The sequence below is a fragment of the Neolamprologus brichardi genome, chromosome 7 (assembly GCF_056152115.1).
Source record: "Neolamprologus brichardi isolate AB-2024 chromosome 7, ASM5615211v1, whole genome shotgun sequence".
Lineage (NCBI taxonomy): Eukaryota > Metazoa > Chordata > Actinopteri > Cichliformes > Cichlidae > Neolamprologus > Neolamprologus brichardi.
In genome coordinates this window covers 30,632,443-30,656,178 of record NC_142110.1, presented here as the reverse complement: position 1 = coordinate 30,656,178, position 23,736 = coordinate 30,632,443, and the positions used below count along the sequence as shown (strand labels likewise).

General features: G+C 38.7%; 1 protein-coding gene across 2 annotated transcripts in view; it reads right to left on the bottom strand.

Annotated features, from left to right (window-relative positions):
• dcc (DCC netrin 1 receptor) overlaps positions 1-23,736 on the bottom strand; it is a 346,228-nt gene that overhangs the window by 36,473 nt on the left and 286,019 nt on the right. For both annotated transcript variants that reach the window (XM_087843481.1, XM_087843482.1), the window contains exons 22-25: positions 18,478-18,543; positions 10,475-10,637; positions 7,797-8,020; positions 7,355-7,471 (exon numbers count right to left, since the gene is read on the bottom strand). In XM_087843481.1, the coding sequence (XP_087699607.1) occupies positions 7,355-7,471; positions 7,797-8,020; positions 10,475-10,637; positions 18,478-18,543 (570 nt within the window). The remainder of the gene's footprint in view (positions 1-7,354; positions 7,472-7,796; positions 8,021-10,474; positions 10,638-18,477; positions 18,544-23,736) is intronic.

Sequence of the window (23,736 nt, the reverse complement as noted above, 5' to 3'; positions counted from 1 at the left end):
AAGGAGTGATAAAGAAACCATACAGAAAGAAAAATACTGAGCAAAAAAAAGAGACAAGAATGGATAAAAAATTTGATCAACAATGACACAAGCACACTGAGATGAAACCCAAATAAAACTGATAGAAAACTGTGAGAGTGAGAGAGGAAAGCCAGACCGGAGACACTAAGACACAGAAACAGCAGGTAGATATAGAGATCAGCGCATCTAACGTCTGCAGAGCAGAGATGTTACAGCTGGGTTTTAAAAAAATGAAAAAGAAAAATATCGAAGGAGCCTGGAGCTCCTTTAGCAGAAGCAAAATGCAAGAGACATAAACAAAGAGAGAAACAGTGCGGACCCTGCAGGGGTTTAAGAATAACGCACGTTCCACCAAATCAATTACGAACAATTTGCTTAAATGTTCTTAATATTTTCCCCATTAAATAAAAAGCAATCAAAGTAAATAAAAAGTCTACTAGTGCAGTCATTTTCACTATGACATTACAAACACCGAAAGTGTGTTGAAAAACTATTTACAATTTCAGTCAAATTGCCTTTTTTGTTAATTTAATGTGCAAATGTCCTTAATGCATTTGTCAGTTTGCAGCTATCTTCATAATGAACGTGTCAGTTGGATGTTCACTGACACTGATTTTATTCTGTATTTATTTCTTTCCTGCTAAAGTGTTCAGTCATGGTTGTAGTTTGTTTGAATGCTAACACGGTTCCTTTGTTTACTGCAGCCTGTCTGCAGTCATAATAAGACATTTTTAAATTATTTTAATTTAAATCAAATTTCTAGCACAAGAGTTTGGTCCTTGCACTTGCTGAGATATCCAACATGCCTCACAGACAGCAAGCCCTAGATCTGTTGGAACTCCACCATCCCTCCTTTTCCTCCTCTCTAATCCACGCCCTGCCCGTGCTGGCAATTTTTTTGGAGCAATCCTTCTACTCATGCCTTCAGGACTTCTCAGTCCAGGCAGTCATTCCCTTGATGGCTTACAACCTCCTTCAAGATCTAAGTTGCAACAAATCTTTCTTCATCATCTTTTTTCGAGTCTTTGCCCAACAGGGGCCCACTGACTTCTGTTCAACAAAATGTTCAGCAAATTGAGGTTCCAATGACACGAGATAAAAGACATATCATCTCGTGTCATATACAACCATATGATATTTTAACCAAGATCACTATGTTTACCTAATCCTGATAAAAAGTCCTCTCTTGCCTTAATCTTAGACACTGATATAAGATTTGTGTTTTGTGTAACTACATCAGATACTCGCTGTTGACAGCGGTGAAAGCTCTATCTGAATATTCATAAAGAAGTTGTCTGCATACAGTACTATGAAGAAGTATAAAATCATCCAGAATTATGTCTGTGAAGTTTCTCAGTCATCCAGTGTAAGGAGCTTTGAAAGAAAAGCGTCTGAACTTCTTTAAGTTCCATTGAACATGTTTCACCTCTAATCCAAGAAGCTTCTTCTTTTAAGCCCTATTGGAAGTGTCCCCAAGAGCATCATGGACACAGTAAAAACAATTGTGACCACACCTGTTTTCACACCTTGGCTCGTGTGATTAGGAAGAGGATCAATAGGGGTCCATGACCCTCTTGGGAACATTCCCATATGGCTTAAAATCTGGGACTCTCCACCAGAATTCCTTTATAATTACACAGGAAAATGAGAAATAGGTACAGTGATTTATTAAAATGTGTAAATGTGTAAAAACACTGGTTCATGCTTTGAAACAGATGCATTTTTATGCTTGAATGATTGATATATCAAAGTGGCTCAAACAAAAAACATTCCTGTGAAACCGGTCAGGTACACCGAGTAGACTGAACATCAGTGAAAAAGCAGCCGATATGCAAAGAAAATCTTCTGAAAGAAGACCATATCTCAAGAACACTTTCAAAAAAATCACAAGAAAGTCTGGTTCCTTGGAAGCAAAATATAAAGAAATGAAGGTTGGCTCAAGACTTTTGCACAACACTGTAGATTTGTTTTTTAACTATATGCACTCAAATTTGAAGATAAAGAACTGTTAGCTTGATTTTTGTTATACTTTAGGTGTTTAGTGAATTAAATCCAACAAAAATATGCTGCCTATTTAAACAGATTACTAATTGTATTAGAAACTATGACTAGAACGTCCACTTTCTAGTGTTTTTCAGTTCAGTATTGTCTTTAACTTCCCTCTCCAAAAACAAAAAATACCTTAAAGCTTTTCTATTTTTACAGAAAGAGAAATGGTATTTCTAAAAGATGCAGTGCCACAGCTTAGAACAGAGAAGTCTTTGACAGAACTTCCAAAAAACAATAAAATAAAAGGAAAATCTATGAAATGTGAAACATGACAGCGAATAAAAAAGATAGGAAGAGGGAAAAAATTGAATAGGAAACAGGTCTGAGTGTTGGCAGAGGAAGCCAGAGGGTTTTCCTGCTTTACGGTGACCCACATATCACAAACACCCACATTTATGTAAACTCACAGTCCTTGTCACATGCTAACAAGAATTATCACTCGGCCGCTGACTCACTCTCTCCAGAAATAACCACACCGCATTATAACCTGGATGCTACGCTTCAGCTCAGTGACTCCAGTTTGTTACAACTGGGTTAAACAACAGCAGCAACTGCACATCAGAAGAAGAAGAAATAAAAGAGAGAAAAGAGGACACAAATCCTTCAAGACATGCAGCCAGAATGAGAGCACGGTAATTACAATGTGAAACATTCTGCTCACTGATGTGACTGAAAACATATTCACTCCACAGAGAGAGAACACCGTAATTAGACAACCTGCTTCTGTGCACAAAACTGGTTCATAGACACAATTTGGTATCATAGAGATTCTGCAGATGTTCTGCATCAACCTCATGGTGAAAGGAAACAGCTTTATACAAACAGCTGTTTAAAGTCAAGTGCCTACACTATGAACTCCACCCACAGTGCGATGGGTGCTGGGACAGGAGGAGGTGTCACTGCGATTCTGGAAGTGGGACAGAGTTGGTGCGAGGATGAAGAGCCGATGAGGGTGATGCACATCAAACAGAATTTGACATAGTCTTAGACGGCTTTAGAGACTTCACAAGTGCTACAGTTAAAAGGTGTCTTATGGAAATGACAGGAGACTGGTGTAATTAAGGACTGCAAGAGCTTCTAAAGGGGTATGATAAAAATGAAGGGACATGACATGTCTGAAGAAATACTGGAGGAGATGACTTGGACTGACTCTTTAAACCAGACTTAACATTCTTCTAATGGCGTTAAATGGTTTAAGTAAAGGATTTTAATCCAGTTAATCCAGTCAGTTTGTACTTTCCTAAATCATGTAACAAGAGGTAATCATTTGGGTGGGTTTTCTTTAGTGGCAAGACCGGGGCGTTACAGTGACTTTATGTTTCTATTAAGATCTCAGCCTTGGATAAGCCATCAGCTGTGTGCTGTTTGAGGGGATGGTGTTTGACATAGGTCTGTTTCATGTTTGTGAGTGCTGGTTGTGTTGTCTTATTGTAACCTACATTTTGGGTTATGACCATAACTTTTGTGTTTTAGGGAACTGCTGACACAGTCAGTCAGTCAGCCAGTCAGTCAGTGATAGCTGACAGACATTTCTAGGCATCAATGAAAGTCACTGATTTTGTTTGGGATGTTGGTGCCTCACTGTTGGGCTAGAACCTATTCTAGCTTTCATAGAGCAGGAGCTGGGGTACAGCCTGGACAAGTTGCCAACGTATTGCAGACCCTCTCCAAATCTCTCCAAATACTCAAATATTAGATAATATTATAATATTAAAAAAGATAGTAATATCAATAATGTGAAACTGCTGATGCCACGGTGGCCATGCTCCTTTTATCCACAGTCTTCTCTGAGAGGAACAGGGCCTTATGCTATGAACTGAAAAGCTTCTACAAGGTGCTATCAACTTATTGTTTTTTTCCATGAGAATTATGATGAGTTAGAGTACTTAAGTCAAAGAATCATTTCCAAAACTGCAAATCTGCCAAATTACGCAGCAGTGATCACTAGAGACGTCTTTGCAGAATGTGGCTTTAAATGAAGTATTGTAATATCGAAAACAGCCAGTTCTGATAAAGGGAATAACACCCTAAAGAGGGTCAATGTATAGCCAAATTATCTTTGAGATACAATGATATCTGGAGAAAAACAGTAGTGAATGAGATAGAAAACTCAGTTTGTATCAAACTCCAGCTATTCTTTCTACACTGATGACTCACTGTTACAGACTAATGCTTTAAATTCATCCAAACAGAGTGCAGAATTTAGGGGTCTGTTTTTAGATAGTGTGGTATGCATTACAATAAACGTCTTTAAAATTAAAGTTGTGCTGACCAGCCAACCGTAAACTGCTGTTTAACTTCACCAGACTCCATTAGGTGGTTGTAGAACACTGAATTTAATGGCTCAGTACTCATTAATCAGTGTGAGTGACAAAGAAAAGTACAAATGCAATCATGTCTTTGGTAAAACTTTTACAGTCACAGCCGTGTTGACTGACTGAAGCTGCTCTTGTGTCTGATGTGAAACCCCTCATGTGATCTGATCAGAGCCACTGCTGGAGTCGCACACTGTAAACCGAATCTTTGAGGTTTCACAGCAACATTCCTTTTTTCCCCACTTCATCTTGCCAACTCTCTTCCAGTTTTTCGCTGCTTGCCTCTCCTTCCTCATTTTGTCTTTCCCAGGCTCATCCCCTCGTCACTGGCGTGTCCTCAGATCTCACCCCCACTCTGTCCTCGTGAGTCGTTCTGAGGGAATGAACAGGCTAATTATCAGTGTGAGAAAGTTGGTGCAAGTGTGAACGCCTCTCTCTTCAACTTTGCTTTTGCCTTTGCCTGAAAGACTTTTTACATCTAAACCTCCCAAAGAAAGTTGGAAAGTCGAAGAAAGATGAACTCTCTGACAATCATCATCATCATCACCCTAAGGCAACTGGCCACTGGAGACATCATCTGGAGGTACCATGTGAAAGCTCAAGCACCAATAGAAAGAGCAATGACGTATATTAAGCATAATGTAAAATATGTTCAGTTCAGTATGCTCCCAAGTTAATCTGAGAAACTGTAGAGCTCTTTAATTATACGATATATGATTTTGAAATTTTCAGTCACAGATTTTCCATCAAATGTGATGATATCTCACTAGCTTTAGACAGAAATAAGAATGCACGTGTGAGCTTCACCAATTTTCAGGAAAGTGATTTTCCATATTTTTCCTGATATTTAAAATAACAACTGTTATTTAACCCATAACCTTGAGAAATGAAGAACAATTACTACCTCAGTTAATGTAGGCTAGCTAACTGATGTTTATCCACTCATTGCTAGTTTCAGGTTAACTGAAGATGGTTGCTTTACTGTGGTGCAGTAAAGTCACCCTACACAAATTAGTCATTACTGACTACCTGAGTTGCTTTGGAGAAAAGGTCACTGACTGATTGGTCACTCGGTTTGTGTGTTAGCGTTCTACATTTTCCTAGCAACTATGAACAAATTCAGTGCTCTTCTGTATGTACTATTTCACAACTACCAGCCACTCTGACTGAAAATTAAGTGTCTGGCAGTAAAAGAAATGATGGCATCAAAACCAAGTAATAGTGTCAAAATTCCCATATTCTTAGTAGAAGCACAGAAGCTTTATTATAATAAAATAATGGCTATATTGTCAGGTTTCAAGGGTGAGCTCCATGAGCCTTAAAACAAATTGTAGCTAGATAAGGTGGATATGGACTAAAGCACCACGAGGTAGAACAAACCTGACCCCACCATCAGAAGATAAATGAATTTATAGGTGACCCAATTTGGTAAACTTAGAGCTGAACCACTTCTCAGGAAAGGAGGAGGCTAAAGGTTTGTGTTGCCCAAGACATACAAAAGTTTCACACTGGATGATGACAATCAATTTACCGATGGATCCGAGTCAGAGCTTAGTCGCAACAAGAGAGAGGATTTTGTAATGCTGTCCATCAAATCCAGTACTTGGGGGATTTTTTTAGCCCATAAAATAATTGATATTAATAATAATCACTCATTGCACATCACCAATGAACAGAAAGTAACCAAAGCATCAGGGCTTTTGCAGTTGTGTGAATAAGTGCATATAAAATCTCTGATGGACTACTAACCTAGAGAAAAGCAACCAAAAAGAATAGAAAACTATGCAATAAAGAAAAAGAGTCCCGCATGGATCTCAAACTCATGTCTCCTGGGTAAAAGCCATCTGAATTATGCCACTACCATCCCTCCATCCTCCTTAAAAGGAATTTAGTGGCTGTTTCAAAGATCTAACACTCTTAGTTTGACTGTGAGAATCAGGCCATCATAGTTGAACTACAGAACGGCAATGATATGCAGAAGAAGAGAACTATTTGGAAGAAGAGAGAAAAGGAATAGACGTCAGACCAGTGGAAATCAGGGCTTTGATGTCATAGGAACTTTGGTTTTATGAGTTTGTGAGATGTAGTAAAGGAGGTTCCTGCTGTGAAGCATATGGTGATACAATGCTCACACCATCCCTGGGAACACTGTTTGTTTTCAGCAGGACAATGAGCCGCAACAAACCTCCAGGCTGCGAGGGCTGCATGACCAAGAAGGAGAGCGATCGAGAGGCAAAGAGCTCTAAACAATCATGATAAATACAAGAGCTTAAATGATTGTGAATCCACTGCAAAAGTGTCTTAAACCCACAGTCTTCCAGATGTCTACTGGAGGGCGACTCCTGTGGTTGGAAAACACACTTCGGACTATTAAGAATTCTGATAGAAAATAACTCTCAGCTCTGGTGCTCTCTGACCTCAATAAACACTTTTGTGATGAGTGTGTGTTCCCAACCACTAGTTATGAGTCTTAATGAAGAAAACACAAAGTTTATTTTGTAAATTAAGGTCCTAATTAAAGTAAAAAATAAAGCATGGTATGTTCATTGAGTGAAAAAAAGCCTCAGATGAGGCTGAGATGCATTTGAAGCTTTACAACAAACCAGGGCATGATCTCCCAGAAGCTACGTTCATTATTTATATACAGTCTGTGATTCCAACAATTCAATTAAACTAATTGGATGAACTGAACCTTTAGTGCCTTATGGAGCATCTTTAATGCAATTATCTGACAAATGAAATGGTTGAGCAGACTGTCCGAGAAGTTTAGTATTTTATTAGCAACATATGTGTTTCACCTGTACAGTTATTAGGATCTAGCTTGCTAACCAAGTTAGCATTTCTAGCTATAAAAAACAAAACAAACAAACAAACCCATGTCAGAGGCCAAAATGCTTCAAAATAGTACTTCATATATGAAAGCTTAGCTTCACAGTAGCAATATCCATATATTCTGTTGCGTTACTTACGTGTGTTGCTCGGCTGCGAGTCCATGGGAATCATCATTTTGCTTCGAGTTCCTCTCCTGGCAGCCAGAGAACGCTCCAAAGTGGAGATACTGCTGGAAACCTCATCAGCATCTGCTCCTGGAACATCACAATCAAAACCCAATCAGGGATTCAGACATCTTCATTTCCTTGGTTTGGATTTAGGTTTAGCGTTTCATTTTCCACTTGGAAAAGATCTTTATTTGATACTTTTGTGTTTTTATCATTATTAATTAGGCCTGTTTACACAGCTAATTAAACCAAGATTCATAACCCATTTATCTTAAACGTAATGATGTAAAATAAAGAGAAACTATAAGATTAAATCTAATTAAACACATAAAAAATATGAGTGTAACTAAATGAAGCTTTGATATACACATTATATACTAAATTGATTGGTAAATGAGAATCAGTGCTGTACCTGAATGGCTGCTTTTGCTCCCCATCTGGCTCTCTGATTGGCTGTGTGCCACCTGGGGTAGGTCCTGGCAAGACTGGATTGGTGAATCATGGCCAGACGGTGCGATGCTGGGAGCTTTCTCCATGTTCTTCATCTCCATCTCCTCGTGGTGGATCCAGAGGTCCGGAGGCCGCAGGTCCTTCTGGCTGCCCTTCCTCTTACTGGCACTGTGACTTGCTCTCTTCCTGCACAGAGGATGAGAAACGCACCGGGGAGGAGGGTCAGGAGAAGAAAACACTCCATCCATCATCGTTTATTTCCACTAAATGAAAGCACTGTGGGGTGGAGAGGGCTGTGAATTATCCACCTGTAGCTGTACTCAAATCTGATCATCTGGATCATAAAACAGTATGAATTCAAACAAAATTTGGTGTAATGTCTTGAACTGCCTCGAACTCTTGAAGATTATGAAACAAGATTATGCTCACTGAAATGTGGAGCAGAGAATTATGAAATTATACTGACATTATAAATGGAATTATACAGAAACTCTCTGTAAAAACTCTCCAAAACATCATTTCTACTTGTATCTGTATTTTTGAGGGGTTTCCCTGTGTTTCAAATCATTAAAGATGTTTTGTTGTTTTTGTTTTTTTTAATTTGCAGGATGTTGAGCTCTTATAGCCACCATATGATGTCATGAACAGGATTACAATAAAGGTGGATTGAAGGTAGGAAGATGAAATGAATCCACTTTATTAGTGGATTATATGATACCAAGTGTAATTTCATGAACTATATAAATAATCATTTTGACTAAAACTGAGAAAAATACTAAAAACTGCAATTTCATGAACACAAACTAGACCAGGGGTCAGCAACCTTTAGGACCAAAAGAGCCATTTGGATGCGATTTCCATGCAAAATAAAAGACTGGGAGCCGCAAATACTTTTTGACATCTAAAATGAAGATAACACTGTATATATATATATATATATATATATATATATATATATATATATTATAAATTTTTTTTTACCTTTATGCTTTGTGTAAACAACTAAGGCGTGTTGCTTAAATCCATGAAGTGCTACAGAGAAAATTACATTTTATTTATGTAATTAACACATTTTGAACTCTTAAAGAAATATAACAAAAGGAAAGACACCCAGCTGAACTAAAATGATCCATGTAGCAAACATAAACTGTTGTGAGCCGCCACCCTTATATCGCCTTTGGACTTTTGGAGCCTTGACCTGACTTTTAGAAAAAATAATTGGAAAAAAAAGCACTATGCTGATAAAAAAAAATAGATATTTGCAAAATTCTGCCTAAATATGTATTTTACCTGTGTGGCGGGGCGTGGCCTGCAGCGCCACTGCAGGGGAGGTGGACGCACCTGAGCGGCACCCGCAATCACGCCTCGCCGCCTTAACGTCTGTGCTATGTGTGCTGTTGTGTTGGGACTGTGTTGGGCTGTGAGCTTTAACACCGGCAGTATATGTACAGCAAGCGTGTGTGAAAAGTGGTCAATAAAGAGATGCTGAAAAGCATGTTCATACAAACATCGTCGGGTCTGCCGTGATATGTTTACAATGGGCTTTCTGAACCTCTGCGCACAGCATCTGCAGATCGGGGCTGTACGAAGTCACTTTCATCTTCACGCAGGACTGTGAGCTGTCATCTGTGGGGCGTGAGCGGCGTTTGTTTTTAACATAGTTCACAGTGGAGCTGCTGACATATGTGGATTCGAAGATCCATAATTGTCTTACCTGGGGTTGAAAGTCTCGATAAATGCACGGCGTTTCGATGGGTATATCGACTTCCGCAAGTGTGACGCTTATTTTGAGCGATCAAAAACTAATAGAATATAATTTTATATTTATATTTCAATATCACAATAATCTTCCAATTTAGAACTACAAGTTAAAAAAGAACTAAACACAAATAAAATACACTTCAGCTAATTACTTAAAAAAATAATTTATTTTCCCAAACCACGCGGAGCCGCACTATAAGGACTAAAGAGCCGCAGGTTGCCGACCCCTGAACTAGACTGAAACTGTTCATCCATTCATTATTTCTTGCTTATCTGAAGTTCTGTCTCTGAAGCAGTGGGCTAAACAGGGTATTCTTCTCCCAAGCAATCTTGGTGCCTGCAGTGGTCGACCATCACTGATGCACCCAATATGAAAGACATATTGATTTGGAGGATGGAAATGCACTGAAGATGCACTGTGAACACAGTTGCGGCTTTTCTGGCGCATTTCTTACAAATCGGTACAAGGAGGCTAGAAGTCGAGTTTAAAGGCATAATTGCCATTCCTGCTGTTACAAAAGTCATCTGCGTGAGTTGACTTCTAACAGGTGGTTTTGAAAGGGTAAATAAAACCTCTTGAGTGTGTTTATAAAAAGAAAACCATGACAAAACAAACTACAATGAAATAACGTTAAAACCTGATGAACTGACATTTCCTGGGATGATAAAGTCTACATGGAGAGGTCTAGCTGAGGTTTTTGCTGGCTGGGTTATTTGTGATTTGGTACATATATTCAGACCTGTGTGAGCTGGCAGGGACATTAATTTCAGAGTAAATCTCTGTAAAAAAACAAGACATGCAGGGCAGCTCATTAACCATCTGCCTCATTACAGTGACAGCCGTTTATTGCCATCACACAGATGAATGAAACATCTTACTTCCTCTGCTGGGCGGAGGTGCGCCGTGTGCAGATGAGGGCCACGATGACAACCACGACCACGGTGACGGCTCCCACAGAAACCACAATGATGACCAGGAGGTTGCTGTTCTTCTGAGGGGTGACGCTGCCGTGAGGGGGACGCATCTGACCAATTGGAGATTCTGGAATAAATACAAGAAGAGAGGTAGAAGTTAGAAACATGAATAAATACACACTGAAATCTGTATATTCAAAATGAATATACTAAAATAACATCAGTTTATAAAGTTTATGCCATTTTTACTGTGAATTCATTATGTATAACAAACACTTTCCTGAAACCTTCATCTAAAATGCTTGATATAGCCAACATTAAAACTGCAACAATAAATTATATATACTGTAATATCTCAGGCAAATTGTTAATGCTTTTTCTTTTGCTCATTAGATCTATTAAACTAACTAAATTTCACCAAAAAAAGAAAAGATAAAAATTGTTTCATACATTTTGATGATTGCTGATGACACAGTTATATTCAATTCAGTTTATTTATATAAACCCACAATAACAGCTGCCTCAAGGTGCTTAAATATGAGAAAAAAAAAAAGTTTTCACAGAACTCTATGAAATCCCGTGAAAAGCACAGTCACTGCTTCCATAAGGTTGGGGAAACAGTCAGGTGCTGCTAATCAAATGCATTAACTGATTACCAGCAAGTCTCAGCACCTATATAAATTCAGACGTTTTGGCAGTTTGCTGGTCAGGAGCATTCAGGTGTGTGTTAGAGAAGCAATTATTGCTCTATTCAGAGAAGGTTCATTTGACGTCCATCATTCTCCAATGAGAAAGATTATTTACAATTTAATTCAATTCAATTCAATTTAATTCAACCTAAGGTCACATGGTGACAGTATAGTTAGAAAGAGACTGAGTACGACTTGTCTGGAAGGCTTACGAGGAGAATGTGTTTCTTAGCTGAGGAGAAGATGGCAGCACAGCTTAGGTTTGTAAGGTTTGAATAAAGCACAAGATTTCTGGAGGAATGCACTTTGGCAGACGAGCCCAAAGTGGAGACGTTTGCCTCAATGAACTGAAGCAACATTATGAAGAAGACATATCCAAAACTCCTCAACAATGTGAGAGACTAATAAAGTCATCAAGAAAACAATTATTTGAGCTGATTGTTGCTGAGAATGGTTCTAAAGCTATTGAATCATGGGTTGTACTTAATACTTTATAGGACCTTTCACACGACTGTTATATGTCTCGTCTATTCGGAGTCCATGCTTTACTTCTGAACACAGTGCTCTGGAGATTTTCAGGACAGTGTTAAGATCAACCAAATTATAAAAATTTAAGATCTATGAGGTAATAAGTTAGTTAGTGCATCACTTTCTTTTCTAAGTAAGATGGCGCATGATATGATACAGTTCACATTATTTTAATAGTCATTATTGTGGTCAATGCCCAGGGTTATTTTGAGTACTCTATGCACTATACAATATTTTATAGCGCATTTCTACATTATCATAAGAAGATAAACATGATAATAAAACTGAATCATTTAACTTTTTCTATTCGAAGAAGATTGAATTTTACTGAAATTTAAATTTGGTTTTACCTTTTTCATAATATCATGTGGAAAGCAGAACAGGAAGGGTAACCACACTATAAGTTGATATGCCGAATCAAATTTTAGGCAAATTGCTACATTTAACTGCTCCACAGTCACATTTTTATATCTGTTTTAGTTGTGTAACCAATATATGTTATTCCACGATACCCAAAATTGAGACAAAGGAAAGAGAAGAAGTGGTTTGACTGGACTGAAAACACAAAGCTGCTGCTGCTGTTGCTGCTTTACCGATCAATACACAGTGTGTGTATGAGTGTACGACAGGTGTAAAGGGAAAGAGGGGAATTGATGACACGCTCTGTCATTCATTAACTCGACCTTGGAGCAGAGAGAGGGAGAAAATAGGAAACACATAAGGGGCATGAAGTCCAAATGCAGAGGCGAGGGAAGTGTGTTAAAGAGGGAGGAGCTGGAGAGGTGGAAAAAGAAAAGGAAAGGGAAACATAGGAATGGAGAGACAATAAAATGACTGAGAGGGGAGAGAGAATGAAAGAAAAAGAAAGGGAGAAGATGGATGAACAAAATATCAAGAGAAATGTGTGCATATGAGACAAAGAGAAAGACAAAGGAAAAGAGATAGCAGGGCACTTTTCCTCTTTCACCTTCTCTCTCCATTTGCTTGTCTCTCTCAATGAAAATCACAATCCATCAAAGCTTACGGCCACAGCACAGAAGCCACAACACCACCTTCTTTTCCTTTTTAAAGTACAATTTCATCATCTTTCTGCCTTTTTTTTTTTTTTAAATTCTTTATTTAATTTCAGAATTCTGAGCTTTAGCTGACACAGTTTCTGCTTTCATTGTTTTGCGAGAGCAAAGGTTATGGGGTAATTAAAATATACTAAGTTCAACCTTTGATGTCACCAGAAAAAGTGATGATAGTTCAACTTCTTTTTTGAACAATGCGTCAACCTTCAGGTCTGAAAACTGCAGATCTTCGAGTGGCCACGTGACACTGGTTCCAAAAGCGAGTCACTCATCACAGCCTCCCATGTTAAGATGCTTAGTTTCATGGATGGATAAAAGCACGTACATTTTTATGGACAGTATTGACCTTTATAACAGCTATACAACCGTGCTGTACAGAGGGCAATAGCGAATTCATGTGTAGTGTTTGCGCCTTTTAGAGTATTTTAATCGATCTGCCTGCCAAATATAATGTTTTCCTGTGTGGTGCAGGCCATCAAGGAAGATTATGCTTCAATTTGTATGAGTAAAATTGTAGAATTTCTACTGTCTACCACAAACATGTATTAGACGCTTGCTAGCATTAAGTGATAGATTAGTGCTTGATTTTATTATCCACACGTGGTCACATCTGGCTCCTAAAATCAAATGTGGTGGCTGCAGAAACGCTAACGTTCAGGCTTCAAAACATTAAGTCCAGAAAAGAATGGTTAATGTCATGGTTACATTCATGGATTATATACAGGCAGCGTGATCTCAATCCTTTACTGACCAGGATCTGCCTCTGTGGTAAGAAAATAGGGATGCTTGTGGAAAGTCTTACCTTCTAGCGTTTTGTGTGAAACATGTGCATTTAAGTCCAAACCAAGAAGTTCTGGTGATTAAAACTAACTAAAAACAACATCTGAGAATAAAAAGTCCAAAAGATCAAATGAAAAAATAGCAGACTTACAAAGTCCTGAAAGTCCTGTGATTGATGACACTACCTTCACCTCACTCACACTGTGCACACGTTGATTGCTTTGAATTTTTCCCCACTGGTTAAAAATGATCACAGTTGTTCACAAGTGACAAGTTAAACATGTGAAAGTGAAGGTAAAAATGATTTAAATCAAGTCAATCATCACCTGTTAATCAGCATTTGCTTTTTATGCAGAGGTGGTACAGTTCTGTTTCTTTAGCACTTATCCACTCACTTCAGATGAACTCAGCTAATTAGGTCTGATTTACACCTCAGAATGTCACATATTTAAATTCATGCTACTCTAGCATGAAAAACAGAACTGAAATCAGTAGGAGTCACTTGCTAACTTAAAATATTTTATAGCTCCTGGGCGTACAAAGATGTTTATATTGTGGGAACAAGTTGGCTAAACTTCAGGTAACTTTCAGGTCTTTTCCTGTTATGCTAATGCATTCGCCAATTACTTGGTTAAACACTCGTTCCCACAAGCTGGATAAATACTTAAAACAATTGTTCCCACAAGTTAAACAAAGAACAAAATACTTGTTCCAACAATATGAACATGTTGTTCCCGCAAGATAAGCAATTTAGTTCGGCCAAGAGATAAAACATCTTTTTCCACAAGTTCCTTCAATATAATGAAATTCGTTCAATGACATGCCCGTGAGAAAAATACCTTGATCCCACAAGTTAAATAACTTGTGTGCATTGTATCACTGCATATACATGTAGCTATATAGCTACATGACAGCACAGATTAGTTTGTACAGAATACCATTAATGTTTTTCTTGTTCCTATTTATGCATTAATGAAAAGTTGTACAGGAGGTTTAAAACTCTTGAAAAAGTCCTTGGATGTTTTATGTAAAGGACTGTGTCATCTGATGTTAACTAAAGGTAACCGTGGAGACAAAAATGGCACCTTGTTAAATTTCATCTTAAAAAAGCTTTTTAAATTAAGAAAGGTCGTGGCAAAAATGTGTTTCATCAAATTAATATTTGTTTTTACAATAAATTACAGTTTTATTGAGTATAAAGTAGAAAAAGAGTCCGTAATTTTAAATAACAAAAAGATGCAACAATAGCAGCAACTGACAGGAAGTCAAAACTGACCCGCGAGCAAAATGTATGTTACTGATGATAACAAGAGTAGTAACAACCTCTACTGAGATGCCCTTCAGCAAAGTAGCACAGGCCCAGAAGCTCAGAGAAACTGTGTAGAATAAATCACAAACTCTCGCCAGCTGAGTCAGTTTAAAGCCACAACGACACCAACAAATCAACACAAGGGCGACGGAGAGCACAGAAATCCTTGCAAAGCCCAGAAATCCAGCAGGGAAACGAAACTGAGCAGTTACAAAGATGACAACGCAAAAAAAGACATCAAAATGCAGCGTGATTCCGACTAATTTTATTTTATAGCTTATAGTTTATTCTTTGTAGACTGGAGCATAAAGCACTGTAGCACCGAAGGGACAAATCAAAGACAAGGTCCACCCCAGGGGGAAAAAATCTCTGTGGAGAAACCAGAGTATACACATCAATGAGGCTTTAATCTGAACATCACTGTCAGTCACAATGGCATCATACTGGATTGCATTTTGTCCTACTTTAACTATGTTCCTGCCACTGTTCATGAACAAGCAGGTTTTTTTTCATTTGTTAAGTTTTAAAATCCAGTAAATGAGTATTAAAAAACCTCAGAGAAACAACTCAGCGCTGTCCTTAATACCAGCAGAGAGATAAACTATCATACAGTCCAATTATGTGCACAACATTATTACTGAAGCCTCCTTAGTATTTAATTAAGGGTTGATGTTAATGTAAAACCTGTATCACGTGGACGGTTCTTTTGGATGCTGTAAATAAACTGCAACATCTCAGCAGTTAATGGATTGACCTCATACAAAGACATGGACAGAAATAACTTTGCGTGGGGCACAGTCCACATTACAAATCTTTTTATCCAATACTTTGGTTTATACACCTGCAAATCCAACACTTTTGCCAACAATTTGATGTGTTTAGTTTTTCAGTATTGTCATCATATTAGCAAATATGTTAATCTCTCAGTTTAGGAATATAAACTTAATATGCAGTGCTTTCCATTAATGTATAAACATGAAAGCCATTTTTCTGACCAGCAGAGAGAAAGTGTCTGTGAACATTTCTGAGCTACTTAAGTGAAGCTACAGGGGGTTATAAAAGATGAAGAAGTTAATGTTTTTGATTAAAACTCTTGAGATGTTGTTTCCCTTCACTTAAAACTGAGATATTTTTAACTTTAATAGCTTGGCGCTGTGAGTGGAGAGGTATGGACCTCTCACAACAACTGCCAGCATCTACTTCCCAAGAGATATGAAGAGAAAACTGAGGAACTTTAGTGAATGAGTGGCAGTGCTGAAGGTCTTTGCTCGGTTGAGGCAAGAACATCAGACGGGATCGGTTCACCTCTGCACAGAAGCCGTCAGACCTACAGAGCTGTGGCCCAATGAAACAAATCTGAGGTGACTCTTCTCAAGCTCATTTTTCAAGTGAGAGGAAGCGCTGCGACATAAACGACGACACCGCGTTAAAGATGAAATACCGTTGAGCTGATGAACGAGGCTGCGAGCTGCCTGACCCGCAATAAAGCCAGAGGGGAACGGAGGTCAAAGAGGACAGATTTATGATCTCCTCTGGGAGCAGCAGCAGCAACTGCGCTGACAAAATGTCAGAGTCCATCTTCAGATATACACAAGCACACACGCTGCCCGACAGTGCTCCAGTGAGACCAGATATAGACCCTGACCTCTGACCTACCAGTGGAGGAGGAGTAACAGTCTTTCTCCAGCAGAAACGGGAGTGGACAGTTATGATTATGACTATGGTTTATATCATCAGCCAAAGCTTTAGCTTTTATAGTGGTTTCAGCATTATTAGCTGCAATTGTAGTATAGTTTACAGCAAATATAGTATTTTTATAAGCATTAGTAGAAGTGGCGTTAATTATGCAGTTTGCATGAGTACATTCACTTTAGACATAATTATTGTTCTTGGTATGAGTATGAGTCACCTTGTACTAAACATAACGATTGTGTGCAGTAGGGGAAAAAAATCTGTCTATGTGTTTAATTTCAAACAATAGTTGACCAAGCAGCACAAAACCCTAAAAAGATGATTTTGACTTCCAGCATTCAGCTCTCCTGTCATGCACAGCTGCTACTACACAGATGCTGGATTAGCCGGGTCTAAATGCTCTCCGGTGGAGTCCAAACTCTCCCAGGGGTTTTAAAAGTGGTATTTAAAGTGGTTTAAACATGGCGAGCTGGGCTGAACCAGACTGTCCCACTGATTTTAACAGTAGTACATTTGTAAGGTTGCCAAAACTCAGACGTCTGGCATGTGAAGTACACTTTTGCACTTAACATCAAGCTCCACATTCTGTGACCAGCCCTGCTGCATATTGCGCTCTCCTGGTATGTGTGGAACAGATGGATTACTTTTGCTTCTAAACGCAGTGTCCTCACAATAACATAAACATCCCCACCTTTTCAGTGTAAGCATTTGTATTTTAATACAGCTAATTTTGAAATAAAGCTTTTCTATCAACATCAACATGCTCGTTTTCACTGCTGAGATCCTAATTTTGTAACAACATAGCTATTTGACAAAATCAGTGTTGTCTTTGCTATTCTATTATTTTGGCCTGAGTTATTTACAGACCGTCTTTTAACCCCTTGGCAACCTCCAGTCGCTATGGACAAATGTATGTTCTTTGATCGGCTAGCGAGCTGTTGCTGAAGTTTATTGCCTGCCGCTGAGGAATCGGTCACAAAACAGGTGCTTCACCAGAGAATTCCTTGTGTTTGCTTTGGTCTTTAGCAGAATGCTAGACGGAAGATGTCAACATGTTCTTGAACACTGACTATTGCTGAGTATTACTCGAAAAGTGCAAATTAAGCTACCACTGCAACCATGATAATGTTCACGAGAGCTAAATTCAATGTTTCAAAGACAAATGTTCTTTTTTTCCTGTTTTATAGTTCTGCTAGGTGAGGAGTAGGAGAACTTTCTGGGGAAAGAAAAAAACACGACAGGATGAAAATATTAATTATATCATTAACAATATTAGAAGTACAGACAAACAGCTGTATTCCATATTAGAGTGTTAGAGCCACGGAATATAAATAATTCATATGTTTAATATTGTTAGTTGTACTGTTTTTAATTAGAAATGAAAGGCAACTATCCTTTCTTCTCTATGTCAAATCAGTCCAATAACGCTGCTGTTGTTGTCATTATATTAAAAACTACAAGCTGAAGATTTATATTCCACCCCACTCTTTTAATCCTGTTTGTCCATAAAGATGATTATTTTCCTCCACTTTATAGAAACACTGATTGATGACGAGATAGTGAATCTAATTAAATTTTCCTGCCACAGGCGATGCGATGGCGAACATGAAGCAATGCTCACCGACTGTAAATCAGCGAGCTGGAGCTCCTTGTCAGGACAGAGCGACTTATTAAAGTAAGTTTAGACATGACTGAGTCGAGTGATTAGAGGAATCAGTTGAGCGGCTGTGATGAGCTGATGATGCTGCAAGAGTATCACAACAGACACGCACACACAGCCAGCTCAGCTCTCAGGAGATTCAGTCTCATTGTTGTATCGAGCAAAATAATGAACCTAAAAGTAATTCTGCTTTCTGACAGACTCAGCAGAAGATGCAGAAGATGAGTTTCTGTTACCGTTGATGCTGCTCCTGTCAATCGGGTTGGTGTCAGGCGGCCAGTAGGCGTGTTCTCCTCCTCGACCTGAAAGGCGAGAAAGAAGGAGTATCACTAAGGAAAAGGGATAAATGAAGAGAAAATGGGCTCAGAGTAATTTTGTGGATGGAACACCTGAATCTGACAGAGAGATTGCTCCCTTCTTAGGAAATAAATTGCCGTCTTAAGGCACATGTCATGTTGTACATGTGCTCTCTGTGTATGTGTGTGTGCAGTTTCTCCTAAGAGTGCATTTAGACCAAATCCTCAGGTTTTATCCACCCACCTGGATCCTGACACTGGATTGGATGTTTAGAATGGTTTCCATAGTAACGAAATACAGACAAATTGGAGATGGTTATTGAAGTGGTTCAAAGCTGGATCATCAAAATGGCAAAGCCAGCAGCTTTAAATCACCCACTTAAACTTGATTTGAACAGGTTTAGATTTTTGTTTTGTTTCTTTGTCTTTCAGAAGGTCCGTGTTTGTGGTCTTATTACTTTTGTGCTAACATGACAGATATTCTGAAATTGAGTTTAATTAACTAACACAAAGTAGATTTATACCTGAAGCCATTTTGTATTATAAACTTTTTGCTTTCTGGGTAAATAATGATGCTGCTATCTATGTTTGCCTCTCTCACTCTGAAACCTGGATTTATGCCCATTGCAGTTGGTGTTATGAAGGAGTGGCTAGAGAGCTGTTCTGCTGGATTGTTTATTACCTACATATATTCATTAAGACCACGGCAAAAGTTATGGAAAGATATAAATACATTTTTTAACGGGCGGCTTGGTCCAGCTTAGAAGTAGTTAAGGTTCCAGGCACACAGACCAGTTTGACTCGTCAGTGGTAATCACCCTTCACTAGGGATGTGTAAATATGTATTTCTCGACCAGCTGGTGAGTGTTTGCTTGCTCTTCTTGTATACGTCTTGGTCACAAAGAGGTATACACAGCTTGAAAAGCTCCTTGTGATTGTTTTGGTTGCTATCCAGACTTCTCTGCAATCATTTACCAAGTACTCACAAAGCAACAGTGAACCTGTGAAGAGTGTGACGCAAACTGGAAATGTAAAATGTTGACCTTTAAGTTCTTCAATTCTGGTTTGTGTCACTATTTTTTTAAAGTTGCACTTCCGGTGATTAGTTAGCAAGTATCTGCAGACAATTTGGAGTCTTTCATCGAAACTAAAGGTAACCAAGGCAATCTGCAAATGACCAAAGCAATTGCAAGGAGGTTCGGATGGTGCCAAGGGGTTGCTATTGTTAAAAAAATGACAGATATTTCTCATGAAATTCCTTCTGAAAAATTTCAACAGGACACCATCTGGTCTTGAGAGCTAAATAAGATTTTGTTTTAATTCAGTTCAGTTTCAGTTAGTGTCCAGAGTGAATTTCAGTTTAGGTTTATTGTTTGAAAATGTTTCAGTGTTGGATTTAGTTTTTTTCTTTACAAAATTAATTAAAAAAAATACAAATGTGTTTGACAGATATTTCCTCTGTATTTTAGTTTTATTGTGTCTGTTTTCCAAGTTCACTAAATAGTTTTGATTACTTTATTTTTTATGAAGTCCAGTTTTTATTTTTTATCTTAGTTTACTAAAATGTTTTGTTAATTTCAATTAACTATACTTAAAATAACCTTGAACATTAACCACCACAGCACAGGATGGTTGATTAGCATGATGCACTGGGCAATACAAATGGTATTCTGTGCATTCTGAGCTGCAGCAGTTTTAAAATCTCCACTTACACCCCTATCAGTAATGTAATGAGAAGTCAGTGCTGGCATTTTGTGTACTGTTCCACAGAGTAGTTGGTATGTATACACAAGGCCACAGATAATTATTTAAAATGAAAAAAACCTCCTGTCCTATCTGTGTTGCCAATGCTTGAGTCAGGAAATTTAGGATATTTTTGCTGAGGTAAGATATTTTTTATTCATAAAGTAAGAGTGTGGTTTCTTTTGGGTATATAATTTTAGGTGTTGCTCCAAAGTGGATCTGGATGGAAGAAGTTGACTTAACAGTACATTTATATGGGTTGCCTTTATAGTTTGCCTCATTTGCATGACCACTATATTGGTGAAAAACTTTTCTGAATAGTCATTTTTGTGTTTTTCCCTAGTTTACAAAGCAGCAGGCGAGGCCAGTATGTGAATCCAGAGCACTGAAGGAAAAACTTTAAAGAGGAAGTAGATCATCACACGGGCTGCCAGAGAAGACAGACTGGAAACTGATGAAAGAGATTTTCAAAACCTCAGCACTGTCGCTCCCATCAGGAAACTGAAGCTACAGACCCCCATACCTCAAATTCACTTAAAGTCACATTTTAAAAGCTGATTTCTTTCTCTCGCACCATCGGGCAGCAGCAGCTGGGCTCACTTTCAGTTTGTTGAAATATAAAAATGTTGGAATTGTTTGTGTTTTTCAATCTACTCAACCCAGTTTTCATTAAAGTAGGATTTTGAAATCTTTAATCAATTCTTTTTCTTCAGTCTGCCGGTGCGAGTGCATTTATGGCTGTGTGTGAGTGAAAGCGTGTAAATGTGTTTACAGAGCATAAGGTCCACAGAAACAGGGCCAGGCATCAATCTTTCCTCCTCCCCTGACAACACCTCTGATTTATATGGAGAGGGACCACAGAGTGTACATGTGCACATACCACATTCACACAACTGTCAGTGACAAACAGCACCATTTAACACCCTGACACATGAGCTAAGTCCCAACGCCTAAAGCGCTTCGCTGCACTTAAGTCCAGATGCACTAAAAATTCCCAGGACAAAGAGGGTCTGAGGTCCGTTCTGTTTCTGTTACACTGAACTAAGTACTGGAAATCTGGTGAAAGTCAGACTGGAGGACAGCCCAGTCCATTAACCTACATCAGTTTATGGGCAACCCATCTAGGGTTAAGGATTTGTGTTTAACCACATACTAAACAGGCAAATATTCATAAACTAAAAGATTTTACCTTTTAAATAATAGCTCACACAATTTGGCATTTTGTTAAAATCTTTTCTAGTTCTAGCTGGAGAAAAATTCTGTAGAAAAGATACAGGGATACACAGAAGGTTCATGGATATACAAAGGAGGACATGTAGATGTGACACAGGAGGATACCATGGGTGGGTGAGGTGGAGGCAGGGGCCACCCCTAACAGGAGAAGCCGAAAGAAGGTTTAAGAACAACTGGGGACAATTCTATAAAAAGGGGTGAATGTTGACCAAACCTAAAACCATATTGATGTTATGTTAAGACATTAAACATGAACCTGGCTAATCTAGCAAACATGATTTCAACCAACTAAAAATATGCTCTCAGTCATCTAACAGTGGGTTGGCAACAACAGGTTATATGCAAAGAGCCAAATGTTTGCATATAACCTGTTTTTGACTGAATGAAGTATTTTTATATGAGCTGTGAAATGAAGAAAAATCAAATTAAACTTTTCATTGAACATGACCACGAATATAGACTACTGCATATCGAGTCTCAAAGCAGCAAACTGTTAAAGCAGTAAATCCTAGCTCACACTCAGTGGTGGTTTATCTGTTCAGAAGTGCAAAAGTGATGCAGTTCTTTTTATCTATAACAACACACCATGGAAGCTCAGTCCTTGAAAATGGTGAACTGCTCTCTTCAGGTAAAGACAAACTCAAGAACCTCAAACTGGAGACCTCAGCCTCCATTGAATGATGTGACTCAGTGGACATAGTTGCTGTTCCAATGGGGGAAAGAGTGTATGGATGCCTACATGATGCCACATCTTTCTACGGAAGAGGATTAGGGCCACTGGGGAAAAACAAATGTGGGCACGTTTTTTTTTTTCTTCTTGTCAATAGAAAATTGTACTTAGTAGTCAGTATAATCTTTAATGATATAGGTTTGCATATGGTAGAATACTGCATGTAATCATTTGTGTTTAGAAGTATATAGTTGGTGGCATATTGAAAGAATGTCTCATCCTAGGAGGTCTGTAACAACGTTGTGTTCATTCTTGGGTGTTCTGCCATTCACCCCCACATCCTAGGAGCATGGGAAAGGTTGTACCTTGTCTTATTGTTTTACGGTAGGATTAACGTAGCTATGTCAGTTTTAGTCTAAGTGCCTTTTTTACATATAGATGAACTGTTGGATTTTCCAGACCAGCAGGTTAAGGGAAGTCGTTTATGGGGTCACACTCTGACACACACACACACACACACACACACACACACACACACACACACACACACACAAACACACCACACACGGCCACTGAATTATATAAATAAAGACCAGGGCAGTCCTCAGTGCGAATCTTGGAGCCTCACTCTTGTGTGTGAGCTCTGGAGGCTGCCCTTGCTAACAAGACAATCTGTGTGTTTCTCCTCTCTGATTCTCTGCTGAAGTGTTTTAGAATATATCTCTTAACATTATTTGGTCCTTCGTATCCGGATCAGAAAACATCAGAACTGTCATCTGTGACTCTGTTCCAAGATCCAGCACTGAATCCTGACGCCGTGGGAAGCCAGCACCGAAGTCTGTCGACAGCCCTCTTAGACGAGGAGAGAGCCCCAGGACGTTAATTTGGGTCTGGGCCGGTAGCCTGGTCCACTGCGGTGGGATTCAGTCTGATGATCCGAACCACCAGTGAGACGTCCGAGGGTGAGAAACACTATTTTGGTATAAAAAACGGCCGCAAAGGTTTAAAGTAACAAGATAAAATAGGTTGGGTTCGCCGAAAGGAACTGAATTAGACTTAGGTTTTAGAAGTAGCCGTAATTACTTCGTAACAAATTGTAAAAGAGCGCAAATGTCTATGTGTGTGTGTCTGGAAGTAAGTTGATTTTACAGCACAATACGCTGCTGAACTACTTCCATTTTTGTTTTCTTTGCTGAGGCTCACGTACTGGTGACAAAGGAGAACGGTTGAGTTTCATCTCATAAAACTGATACCGCTTCACCGTTAGAGTGAAGTTGAAGGCCGTATCAGTAAACCACTCTGAAGTCAAGCGTGCCAGCGACGGCCCAGCAAAATCTTTGAAAATGGGGAATAAACAAGTAAAATTAACATCTGATGAGAAATGTTTAGAAAAACAACAAGCCGGAGCAGGTAAAATCAGTGCAAATAGGTGGAGAAATCCACAAAAAGCAAAAAAACGCAGATTCTTTAGATTGCCCTGATCAACAACAGCCGGTGCTCCAGACCATTAATTTAACCAGTTGTTAATAGTAATCTGCATTAAGCTCAGGGTT